Source organism: Myotis lucifugus, unplaced genomic scaffold (assembly GCF_000147115.1).
Source record: "Myotis lucifugus unplaced genomic scaffold, Myoluc2.0 scaffold_160, whole genome shotgun sequence".
Classification (NCBI taxonomy): domain Eukaryota; kingdom Metazoa; phylum Chordata; class Mammalia; order Chiroptera; family Vespertilionidae; genus Myotis; species Myotis lucifugus.
The window spans coordinates 1378241-1390618 of NW_005871208.1; the positions used below are offsets into that span (position 1 = coordinate 1378241).

The 12378-nt window shown below is 48.1% G+C and overlaps 1 protein-coding gene across 1 annotated transcript; it reads right to left on the reverse strand.

The window, feature by feature from the left end:
• Positions 1 to 1067: 1067 nt before the first annotated feature.
• KRT3 (keratin 3) lies at positions 1068 to 6702 on the reverse strand. Its single transcript, XM_006095703.1, has 9 exons — positions 6004 to 6702; positions 4810 to 5030; positions 4197 to 4257; positions 3734 to 3829; positions 3279 to 3443; positions 2719 to 2844; positions 2174 to 2394; positions 1791 to 1825; positions 1068 to 1375 (listed from the first exon to the last, which is right to left on the reverse strand). Exons 1-9 carry the CDS (start codon positions 6631 to 6633, stop codon positions 1068 to 1070), a joined length of 1863 nt encoding a protein of 620 aa, XP_006095765.1. The 5' UTR covers positions 6634 to 6702.
• Between the last annotated feature and the right edge of the window lie 5676 nt (positions 6703 to 12378).

The window sequence follows — 12378 nt, forward strand, 5'->3', positions numbered from 1 at the left end:
CAGGGCTTCCTGGTACAGGGCAGACACCAAGAGCTCCCATGGTTGGGCACACACCTGGGAGCCCAGAATACATGCAGACAGTGCTCAGGTGCAGGACGTTTTCTGAGAGCGGTTAATAGTTGTTTGCAAGGAAGAGGGTTGGGAGGCATTTGGAATATGCTGGGTTAAAGGTAGCTAACAGGTATTCTTTGCTACAAGACTTCTTAGACCTCTAATATGGGCTCCAAAGAGGGAAGATTTAATGGACAGGGAACCTGTTTTGCAGAGCTTCCAACAGACTGGGGTTCTGTGGGTCAGACTTTGAGGTAGCTAGCTCTCAGAAATCCCTGCAACCTGGAGTTCTAGCACCTCATCCTTTCCTGGGTGCACTTTTGAGGGAAAGTTTTCAGAATGTCGACTGGAGTGGGGGCAGCACCAAGGAAAGAAATCCACTGTCCCCAAGTCCCTCAGCGAGTCAAGGTCCTCTTTGGTTCCCCCAATGAGAGAAAGCAAGGATGATATGGATGTCTGCATGATACAGCCTTCCCCCTTTGAACTGTGAGGCCACAGGGCCTCCTGGGGTGTGCCCCCGCCCTTCCCCCTGATCAAAGAATAAATGAGTCAGATATTGCCCATTTGGATCCCATGTAATGGACAGTGGGGACCAACTGCCTTGGTTTGGTGCACACACAGCCCACCCTGGGAGAGAATGGAGAAGTCAGTCCAGGCGGGGAGAAAGGCCTCCAGAGAGGACTCAGAGGCCTGAAGTGAAACACAATGCACTTTATTGGTGACAGAACAGATGGGTAGAGGAGTCTGTGTGTCAGACACCTCAGAACTGTGGGGACCATTCCACCCAGGGAGGGGACCCCAAGGGCAACAGAAGGTGGCAGCTAAGGCCACACCTGGACAATCGCATGCCCAGACTGGAGCCAGAGAGAGTGAAATTCCTTGGCTGCAGTTGGCCAGGGATCTAGATGGAGGAGCATGAGGCCCCAGTCTTCTAAATCCAAAGAGCAGCTGTCTGTCGTAGGGGAGGAGCTGATGGGGACTAGAGGCGCTCTAGCGATGGTGCCTATGCTCATTATTTATTTGGAGCAGCGCTGGGAGGACTGGGAGAACTTGACGCTGCCACCCCGGTTGCTGCCAGAACTGAAACCTCCTCCACTGACCCCACAGCGACCCCCGGAGCCAGAGCCAAAGCTGCTGCCGCCTCCAAAGCCACTGCCTCCACCGAATCCACTGCCTCCTCCGAATCCACTGCCACTTCCAAAGCCACTGCTTCCGCCGAATCCGCTGCTTCCACCAAATCCACTGCCTGCTCCCCCGCCTACACCGAAGCCACCGCCAAAACCGCCTGCAGAGGCCGAGGTTGTGTTGCTGCTGCTGACCACAGCTGCAGGGGAGAGGACAGTACAGGGATCAGTGCCCAGGACACTATTATAATTAATGACCCTCTGGGCTCAAGATGATTGATCATTGTAATACAGTCTAATGTCATAGATGTTCAGCCCCATAGTTTTAAAACATCATGAGTTGTCCTGTGGTTCCTTCTGCATTTGATCAACTCTTGACACTCTTGGAAATTAATCATAATTTATCCTCCCATTAACAGGCTTCCTATTGGATATTCCCCATTCTACAGACTTATTGATAGTGCCCTGGACCCAGAACAATAACAAAATCATATCTGTTGCCCCTTCCACCATCTCCAACTTCCATAGAAATATTTTAATTAGTTGCTACTGCCCTGTAATATTACTAATATTTCAACATCAGCTCTCATTATCAGGGTTACTTTGGCTACTTACAGATGCTGACAGCATTCTGGCACTCTCCAGACATCCTGTATGAAAAAGCAAGAGAAAATTCCACCATCGCAAAGCAAATTTCCAACAAGTCCATGAGTGAAGGTGATGAATAACACAACTGGAACTGAATTCAGAAGCCTAGCAGATCAGTCCCCTTTTTCCACCCTTCTATGGGCCTCAACAAAGAGACCCTATACACATTAATTACACATGTGCTTTGACTAACCGTGGTGAAAGTGGGCTAGTAACCACAAGTGCTTTTCTGCAAGGCCTGTGGAAGGTGGGGGTGGGGGGCTCTCTCTACACAGCAGTCCTTCATCTCCATATACTTGGTCACTTATCTACCCTCAGCAGGATCAGGGGAGTTGGAATTGGAGACCCACCTGCACTCCTCGCCTTCTAGCAGCTTGCGGTAGGTGGCAATCTCCACGTCCAAGGCCAGCTTGACATTCATCAACTCCTGGTAGTCACGCAGCAGCCGGGCCATGTCATCCTTGGCCTGCTGTAGGGCAGCCTGCAGCTCTTGAAGCTTGGCATTGGCATCCTTGAGAGCCATTTCCCCACGCTGCTCAGCTTCCGAGATTGCTGCCTGAAGGTTGGCATTCTGGGAAAGAAGGAGGTAGAAGTGATGGGCCTAGTAGGAGAGTCCCAGATAATCTATTCTCTGAGTCTTAGAATAGATTATCCTAGAGCAAAAGTTAAAGTCAGGCAACATCATCTCTTCGATAGCACTTCTATCTTGTATTCATCCATGGAGATATTTCTCTTGTGGATTACCAGCCATCTAGACTGGCTTGGTGTTTGAACTCCCTAGAAGCCACTGCTGCCTGAGATGAACCCAGAAGTCCATTTCAAACTGTGAATCCTGATATTCTAGCCCACACCCCTCACCAGTCATCCCAGGCACTAGCATTCATTACCATCCCACCTGCTTCTTAACGTTCTCAATCTCGGCCCGCAGCCTCTGGATCATCCTGTTGAGCTCCATGATATCACTCTTGGTGCTCTTCAGGTCATCCCCATGTCTGCCAGCTGTGGTCTGCAGCTCTCCCAACTGAAGAACAGAAGGGAAAAGAAGGTGTTCATGCAGTTTTGCCTGATTTGTTTCTCTATTTCTAAACCCACCCAACCTTGAGGTGCTTAGTAAGCATTTGTTAAAATGACATTGAGTTATGTTTCAGCAGAGACATCTCTGAGGCAGCAGGGAAAAGAACATCTAGTTTGTCATGATAGAAGGTTCTTCTATCCTGCAGTCCTTGAGCAGGCTAGAGTCAGTCCCATGTGTCATGGCAGGGGACAGTGAAACCACCTCCCCCAGGGGCAGCACTTTCTAGAAGCTAAACAACCAACCATTAGAGGGATGTCTTCAGAGAGTAGAACCAAGAGGGGTCTACCCAGTGACACTGGGAACTCATCACCCAGCAGCCCCACAGGCCTCAGACTCCCTGAGGCCCTCAATGGATCCTCTGAGAGGTGCCCAGCTCCCACCTTGGTCTGGTACAGGGCCTCAGCCTCGGCCTTGCTCCTCTGGGCAATCTCCTCATACTGGGCCTTGACTTCAGCAATGATGCTGTCCAGGTCCAGGCAGCGGTTGTTGTCCATGGACAAAACCACAGAAGTGTCACTGACGTGGCTCTGCATCTGGGACAGCTCCTGCCAACACAGAGAGATATGCTCACTCTCGGGCCTCTACAACAAGAGGCCCAGAGAGACTCTTGATTAACAATCCCATTCACTGACTCAGCTCTGAATGTGTACTCAGCCCCATCATGTTCCCTAGCCCCTGAGAAAACCCCATGTCTGCAGCCCATCCTGCAGAACCCTAACAAGAAACTTTATTTCTAAGCTCAGTCTTTCCAGGCTTTAATACTAAATGTCTGAGCCTCAAATCTGTAAACATCTCACCCTCCTTCTCTCTCCCTCTTAGTAAGAAACATCTTTACCATATCATAGAGGGTCCTTAGGAAGTTGACCTCATCCATTAAGGCATCCACCTTGGCCTGAAGCTCTACCTTATTCATGTAGGTGGCATCCACATCCTGAGAAAGAAAGAAGCATGGAGGCCTTATTCTCCCAAGGACCAAACAACAAACCATGATCACAGCAAGAAAGAATCAGGAGGACCAAGGCTGGTGATTGATTGGTCCTTGTCTGAGGCTGGTCTCCACATAAAGAAATGATTCACATCTCACTGGGGAGGTTTAAGTTCAACCCTATTCAAAAACTAAAAACAAATGAACTGAATCACTGAGGAATCTTTCCAGACTAAGATGAACCTGGTTTCTTTTTTTTTTTCTCCAACTGTCTGAACTTGGTGGCTCTGTAGCAATGGAGTAAGGAGATTTCCTCCAAAGCAGCCAGAAATCTGCACCTACAAGCCCCAGGAACTTCATACACAGCCCTTACCTTCTTTAGGGTCACAAATTCATTCTCAGCAGCTGTACGCTTATTGATTTCATCCTCATATCTGTAAGAGTTAAAAAGAAATAACTGAGGTTGAATTTTGAGGTAGTCATAAACACCACTCTTCTCTGAAACTCTGAAAGCTCATCTCTTCCAGCCCTCTGTCCCTCTCCCAACCCACTTAGATGAACATATCCTTCTTACTACCTCCCTATTAGTTAAGAGGGCCAATCATTCAATTTGTCCATGCATACTATCTCAGTTTTAACACTGTAAGTCCCTTGTCCTGGGCAGACCAGGATGGTTGGTCAACACACCATGAGTTGTCCCATCATCCTCCAGATCCTAGAACCAGGATCTTCCCCAACCTGGCTCCTGAAGAAGTGCTCTCTCAACTCTACACTCATCCTGCTTGCCACAATTTCATTTGTAAAGGACTATCCTTAAGGAAGGAAGTTGAAAAGGGAACCTAATGAACCAAACTACCCCCTATGACAATAAGGAGAGGAAAATAGACTGATACTACTGGCCAGCAGACAGGAGGAATGCAGTAAGGGCTGGGACTCTGAGACAGGTTGGCCCATGGCATCTGCCCACTCCTGCTCTTGTCACTCACTTCTTCTTGAAGTCCTCCACCAGGTCCTGCATGTTCCTTAGCTCTGAGTCCAGGCGGCCTCTCTCTCCCAGGATGCTGTCCAAGTAGCTTCGCTGGGAGCTGATATAGTTCTCAAAAAGGGGTTCAAGATTGTTGGTGCCTGTGATGGAATTGGTGCCCTGTTGTTGGAGCAAGTTCCACTTGGTCTCCAGAACCTTGTTCTGTTGCTCCAGGAACCGTACCTGCAATGCATTGAAGAAAACATCAGGCAAAGGATCAGAGGGGCCTTGGCTCAGGTAAGACAGGTGTCTGTATCTGCCCATATCCCAGCACAAAGGCCTAGAAAGGACATGAAGATAGGCTTCTACTGTAGCTGGAGAAGATATGGTCAGACAGTCCCATCAGTCAGGCTACTAAGGATGCAGCATGGTTTGGAAAGTTACAGAAGGAGGAAAGATGGACAAGGAAACTGAAATGAGCTCTGCCTGGACATAGAAGTAAAGATGACCCTTCAGTGTTCCCAGGGATTTTGTGACTCTATCATAACTTCCAAAAATACACTGCACTCTGCAAAACTGTACTTAACTGTCCCTCATCTAGGGGCTCCATTGACACTCCAGTTTTCAAGGATGTGAGTCACTGGGAACTGATACTGATTGAAATGCCATAATCATCATGACAGGAGAGCGATAGCCAGTGTGAGCTATCCTAGCCTGGAAGTCACTGACCATCCCTCTCTTTCTGAAAGGTTGATTAGGGGTGCAGATGAGGTTGTCAGCTTCTCTGCAGCCCTTGGGACTAAGGTTCTATGTAAGCCTCTTTAATCCCTTCTCTTGGGCACCCACCTCCTTTGCCTGGCACAGAGACATAGAGGGAACAGGTCCTCTGGAAAGCCTCAGAGAACAGCTTATGTTTGAAAAGCCCCAGTTCTGTGTCAGACCTTTCCTTGCCAGTGGTCAATGCCCTGGCCATGAGCAGAGAGTCAGATAAGCAGGACTTGGGGATGTCTGAGTCCAAATAGAGAACCACTATCTTTCCTACTCACATGTTCATGTGGATAAACTTATTGGCTCTACACATGTTCACAGACCCTAGAATGCTTCCTAACCCCACCCTCTCAGCCTCACCCATCCAGAATTTATCCTAAACACTGTGTCTAAATGTCATACTCAAAGTTCTCAGCCTAGAAATGGGGTCCAGTCAGAGCTTCATCACCTTGTCGATAAAGGAGGCAAACTTGTTGTTGAGGGTCTTGATCTGCTCCCGCTCCTGGGCCTTGACCTGCCCAATCTGAGGGTCGATCTCCACATTGAGGGGCTGCAGAAGGCTCTGGTTGACAGTCACTTCCTGGATTCCCCCAGGAAAGCCACCAGGGCCAAAACCACCAGGACCACCAAAGCCACCAACCCCTCCAAAGCCACCAGACCCTCCAAAGCCACCAGCTCCACCAAAGCCACCAGCTCCTCCAAAGCCACCAGCTCCTCCAAAGCCACCAGCTCCTCCAAAGCCACCTCCCATTCCTCTGCCACCACCAAAGCCACCTCCATAGCCACCTCCAAAGCCACCTCCAAAGCCACTGCCACAGCTGCTACGCCCTCCCCCAAAGCCACCAGTCCGGGAACCACCAGCCACACTGATGGAGATGCTCTTGTTGCCACCCAGGTTGTAGAGGCTGCGACTGCCAAAGCCACCTGCCCCGCTCCGGAACCCACAGGCTCCTCCACTGGCTCCCCCTGAACGGGCCACACAGCTCATCCTGCTGCTGCCGCCGGAGACCACAGCAGAGCGGCCAGAGAAGCCCTGGCTCCCGCTGCTGAAGGATTTCTTGCAGACTTGTCTGTTCATGGTGAGAAGACTTGGTGAAGGAAGAGTTCTAGAGTGCAGCAGGGAAGCCTAGAGTCAGAGGAAGAGGGAAGAACACTGAAGACCTCTGCAAGATAAATCCCTTTATATACAGCTAAGAGGTTGCTGGGCTCAAATGAAAGAGAGATAATTAATCCCAAATAGTCATGGGTTGGGTTTGCCTCCAAGGCAATAAGTTTGTTCCAGGCTGCTAAACACACCTTGAAAATCATCTGAGAGAGTAAAAGTGCTAAGGTGGCAGGCTTACCTGGCAGGGGGTGGTGTCTGGCGTTGCCCCATGCTTGGGCCTGGCCATCTCCTAGCTTTGTCTTTCAGGACCCAAAGGCACGCTCATCTGCGTCAGGTGCCCTTAGCCCTGGGCTCAGCTCTGGAAGGGATGGCGTGGAAGGTGGGTTAGGGAGGTTCTGGTTGTCTGGGTGGTAGATATTGAAGCACAGCCAAGCACTCGGGGAAAATATCTCAATAGAAGGGATGATACATTCCACTCCACCATCAGCGTATGGTCACTGAGTGCCCACTGTGTGCCCAGCTCTGTGCTGGATTTGGGGATGATGTGGTGATCTCTCTGCCTCCCTTCCTGGAAACAAAGCCCAGAACCATCACAAATCTGCCTTCCGGTTCCCCCTCTGTCCCAACTATACTTTGGGAGGCAGCAGCATGTGGGTTCATGACTATCTTTAGAGAAAAAGGGCAGTTAATACCTAAGCGCTTTGAAGAGTCATTAGTAAAATTCAACATGCAAAAAAATTTATGTTTATTTGTTCGTTTGTTTTTGAAACCTTCCCAGAGAAACTGCACACTATTCCACATCTTGGGGTATCTCTAAGGCTTCTTTTCTTGCTTCCCCCATTTTTGGCGCTTCTCTGGTTTCAGTCCAAGTCCCAAAGAACTGGAAATTCAAACATCAATTCTACCATCACTTCAACAAATTTGACAGATTACCTAACTTGTACCAGCTACTGAAGACGCCTTCATGAATAAGGCACGCAGGGCCCCTGTAGGGTCATTCTCTGGTGGAGGGGCCTCGCTATCTAGACTCACCCACCAGCCTCAGAAGGACAGACCTGGCAGAGCTGGCAGCACCACCGTAGGTCTCTGACTCCAAAAACCTGAGAATCTGCCAGCTTGATGTTTTTCAGAGGCTTAGCGACTGGGCTTGGCTTGTACAAGAGGAAAGCCTTCCTGCGCAGCTCTGGAGCCTGCCAGGGCAGCCGCTTGTCTCTCCAGGACAGGTCTTTTTTCCTTCTGTCTGCTGCACACAAGGGCCTGCCAAGGGTGTGGCCTGTGTGGCCTTGGCAGGAGGCTCCACAGAATGGGCAGAAAGGAGGAAAGAACAAGGAATTCTTCAATGCTCACTGGGAAGTAAAGTGCTCTTCAATGGCCTGGTTCTCCCACCTGTCCTTCTCTCCCTCATTTGTTAACCCCAGGCTATGCAACATTCTAGCCCAAGCATGTCAAACTCGCTGCAGCGGGCCACATGCCAAATAAACGAGGCATGTGGCCCACTAGCCACGAGTTTGACATGCTTGTTTTCCCAAAATAAGACCATAAACTTTCCAGGACCTTATGGATCCCTTGGTTTTTAGCACAGTGCTTTGCCAGTAATAAATGTTCATAAAGGTTGGTTGAATGCATTAATCAATTGATGAACTAATGAATGAATCTCACCTTTATACTGAATTACAACCAAATAAAACTGGTCGAAAGCTAGTTCAAATCTCATTACATGAGGTAGCTCAGGCTAATTGAGATCATCTGAACATGAGGAATCCAGACCTCTCACATTTGGTGTTCAGATTTAAGAAACATACATGCAAAATGGATGTCACTCCTCTCCAGTAGGAAAAATGTGATATAATTACAGGATCAAGAATCAGTCAATCACAGAATCAACTTGAAGTTGACTGGGCATTCGAGGTCCCCGTGCCCAGTACCGAGGTTCCCTCCCTAGCATGTCTAACTTACAGCCCTGATCTTCCACAGCTGCTGTCCAAGGCTTAATGGCATGTGAAATTAGCCCAAGGCCACACACAGACACCCTCCTTGTCTTTGCTTCCTCAAAGGAACCAGAGTTTAAAGAATGAACCAAGCCTAGAGCTGGACCAGCCCCTCCCCATGACCAACCATGACCAAGGCTGTTTAAATTCTCTGTACATAAGCATCATTAACCATTAAAGATGGCCAGTCATCTCTACACCTCTGGATCTCACAGGAACATAGCAGGATGAACAAAACCTCTGTCAGGTGTTTAAGTAAGCATATAAAAATTTAGCCTTATTTTTCTCTTAATATTTAAGAGTATGCACTTTAGAGTCAAATAGATCTAGTTTTTAAATTCATTTATTTTTTTAACTGAGGTATAATTGACATACGTTATATTAGTTTTGGGTATACATAGACCCAGTTTTTAAATCTCAGCTTTGTCACTATATGTACATGAGCAAGAGCCAGTTATTTAACTTCTCTGTGCTTCAGTTTCCTCATCTATAAAATTATTAATGGTACCTCTCTCATTGAGTCACTATCATGCCTAGACAGTACCTAGCACATTGTAAGTGTTCAGTCAGTGTTCACTATTATTTTTAACTATTTTGATTTGCAAGTCACACAGAATTTCAGCTTTCATACCTGTCAAAACAATTCATCCAATAAAATGATGATTCCATTTGCAGATAATCCAGTGAGGCCCCACAGGGAATGTGAGCACAAATAGAAATCATATAAACTCCACAACTTGGGGTGAGGGGAAGCAGGCCTCAGCTTCCAGCACCACAAAGAGAAATCAGTGAACAAATATGAGGAGTGTTTACTGAGCAGAGACAAGTTCGGATAGACAGAAGGACAGGTATTTCAGCCCAAGTGGTCATGAGCCAAGGCTCAGCATTGAAAATGAGCACGGTTGAATTTAGGAAGTGAAGACTGTGGGGGACTTTGTCACTTGTGGCTACACAACATCTTTGAACACCCTTCCTATGGTCTGGTCATATTCCACATTGTGATCCCGACCTTCCTGAGGTAGAATCTAGAAAACACATTCCCAGACACTTTGTAGCTAGAGGCCAGGCCTTGCAATCTTCCAATAAGATAGACCCTTATGAGACTTGGGGACAACATAAGGAGATGGCCACAGAGAGAGAAAGTGATCTTTCTAGAGAGCACAATGATGGAGCATCTGGGTCTCCATGGGCAGAGGTGGAGTTTTGTCATTTTGCCCCAACCATCATGGGTACAGCAGCAGTCGTCATGATGTTTTCACCAGAGCAGCCCCCAAGTGTGACTGGTGTGGTTCCAGGCTACAGAGCTCCCAGAGATGCCAGGAGCAACAATGTCCTTTAATAAATTTTTCTCAGTTTTCATTAGACAGAATAGATATTCATATTTGAAGTCCTGGGCAATGGGTCTCTAGGAATTCTTAAACCCATAGTGAATCAAGGTACCTTACTGCCCCCACCAGGGAAGATACCAGCCATCACCAGAGCCCACTGATTCTGCACCATACTTGTCATTTTTTTAGAGAGAAATCACTTGGAGAAGAATCTTTGAGAAGTAAAGTTGCAGCTAGGATTGTCATCAGCTAGACCTAGATCTGGGACCTCCCCAGCAGGTGGTGGAAGGAGTGGGAAGAGGGGCTTAATCTATTCTTATTGTACAGGCAGGATTGTGGAGAAGACATTGCCCATAAGGAAACAAAAAGCAAAACAGGGATTAAAAAGTACATTAGCAGAACTAGAATGTCAATTCTGATTGGAGAGTCATGAACGATGCAGATGATGGAAGGGGAGGAACTGCTCAGTGAGTTGAAATTCTTGATAGTCAGGCTCAATCCTCTGCACTTGCGGAACCCAATAAATATTTTGAGAAAACGGAATTGGCTTACACTCACCCCCAACACCTGGATTATTTGAAGCTTAACTAAGTATCCTAAGTACTTTCTCCCTGGAGAAAAGAGTGAGTCACTGTATTGCAATGTATCAAATCAGTACCTAATAGGGTGCTCCAGCCAGGAGGTTATCCAGTCCACTCCTCCACCTGGAGGCATACCCACACACACACAGTCTCTCCTACTCTTCAGGATCCCTGTGAAAAGCAATTCGTCAAATCTCCTGGCTTGCCCTGGCCAGCAAGGCACCACCCTGACCTGAGTAAAGTCTTCATGATCTAGCTTTAATGCCTTCTGCTCCAGTGGGAGCCTGACTCCTCTTCATGGGATCAGTGAAGTTGGGGTTGGCAGGGGCTTCACCTGCCTATCCGCCATTACCACGGCACCCATCCCTCTCTGGATCTGAAAATCCCTTTTAATGCTAAAAAGTTATATTGACCTTCATATATGTCAGAACTAATGTTTTCAGTATCCTTTGAGAACATACTGTGAATTCAATAGTATCTATACTAATAAAAGCCTTGGTGGCCCTCACACCCTTGCACCCTCGTGCAATGCCCTCACGTCATCACCAGATGGCCGCCCCCACATCATCACAAGATAGTCACCATAAGATGGCCGGCAGGGAGGGCAGTTGGGGGTGACCAGGCCAGCAGGGGAGGGCAGTTGGGGGTGAGATCAGGTCGGCAGGGGAGGGCAGTTAGGAGTAACCAGGCCTGCAGGGGAGGGGAGTTTGGGGGGCAACCAGGCCAGCAGGGGAGGGCAGTTGGGGGCGAGATCAGGCCGGCAGGGAGCAGTTAGGCATTGATCATGCCAGCAGGGGAGCGGTTAGGGGGTGATCAGGCTGGCAGGCAGAAGCAGTTAGGAGCAATCAGGCAGGCAGGCAGGCAAGCGGTTAGGAGCCAGCAGTCCCAGATTGTGAGAGGGATGTCTGACTGCCGGTTTAGGCCCACAGGGATCGGGCCTAAACCGGCAGTCAGATATCCCCCAAGAGGTCCCAGATTGGAGAGGGTACAGGCTGGGCGAGGGACACCCCCCATTGCATGAATTTCATGCACCGGGCCTCTAGTTTATATATATTTCTTTGTAATTGAAGTTCTAAGATAGTATTATTTCATTATTGCCATTATAAGACATAGCAAACTTTTTGCAAATCAGCCTTATCTTTTCAAAACAATATTTTATTGTGACTTTTTTAAACAAACACAAAAGGAAAAGTAATAGTAAAATATACAACATACTGCCTTCACTCAGATTCAACATTATCAAGATTTAGTCATGTTTACTTCATTTATGCCATTTTTCTCTTAAAGTATTTTGAATCAAATGTAGGCATAATTTCATTGAACTCCATATACTCAGTATGCATTCTAGAAAATATGGATATTTCCTTATCTCCCCACAATGATATTATCATCTATACTAATAAAAGGGTAATATGCTAATTATACTGGATATCTTCTGGACGACCTTCCGGACATCCTTCCGTACAAAGCCATGGTGGCAGGGCTGAGGCAGAGGCAGTTAGGGATGACCAGGCTGGCAGGGGAGAGCAGTTAGGGTGATCAGGCCGGCAGGGGAGAGCAGTTAGGGTGTAAGCGGTTAGGAGCCAGCGGTCCCGGATTGTGAGAGGGATGTCTGACTGCTGAGATTGGGCTTAATCCGGCAGTCAGACATCCCCTGAGGGGTCCCGGATTGGAGAGAGTGCAGGCCAGGCTGAGGGACCCTTCCCCCCCCCCATGCAGGAATTTCATGCACAGGCTCTCTAGTCTATGATGTTGAAAGTGTAATATGCTTATTAGACCAAATGTCATTCCGGGCTGCTGCTGTGAGGGCCAGGGCAGCGG

Coding starts and splice junctions, on each gene's coding strand:
- KRT3 (XM_006095703.1), bottom strand. CDS start 6,633: ATGAACAGACAAGTCTGCAAGAAATCCTTCAGCAGCGGGAGCCAGGGC. Junction 2,395..2,718: donor TTGAGAACGTTAAGAAGCAG/GTGGGATGGTAA, acceptor CTTCTTTCCCAG/AATGCCAACCTTCAGGCAGC. Junction 1,376..1,790: donor CCAGAATGCTGTCAGCATCT/GTAAGTAGCCAA, acceptor TCTCCCCTGCAG/CTGTGGTCAGCAGCAGCAAC.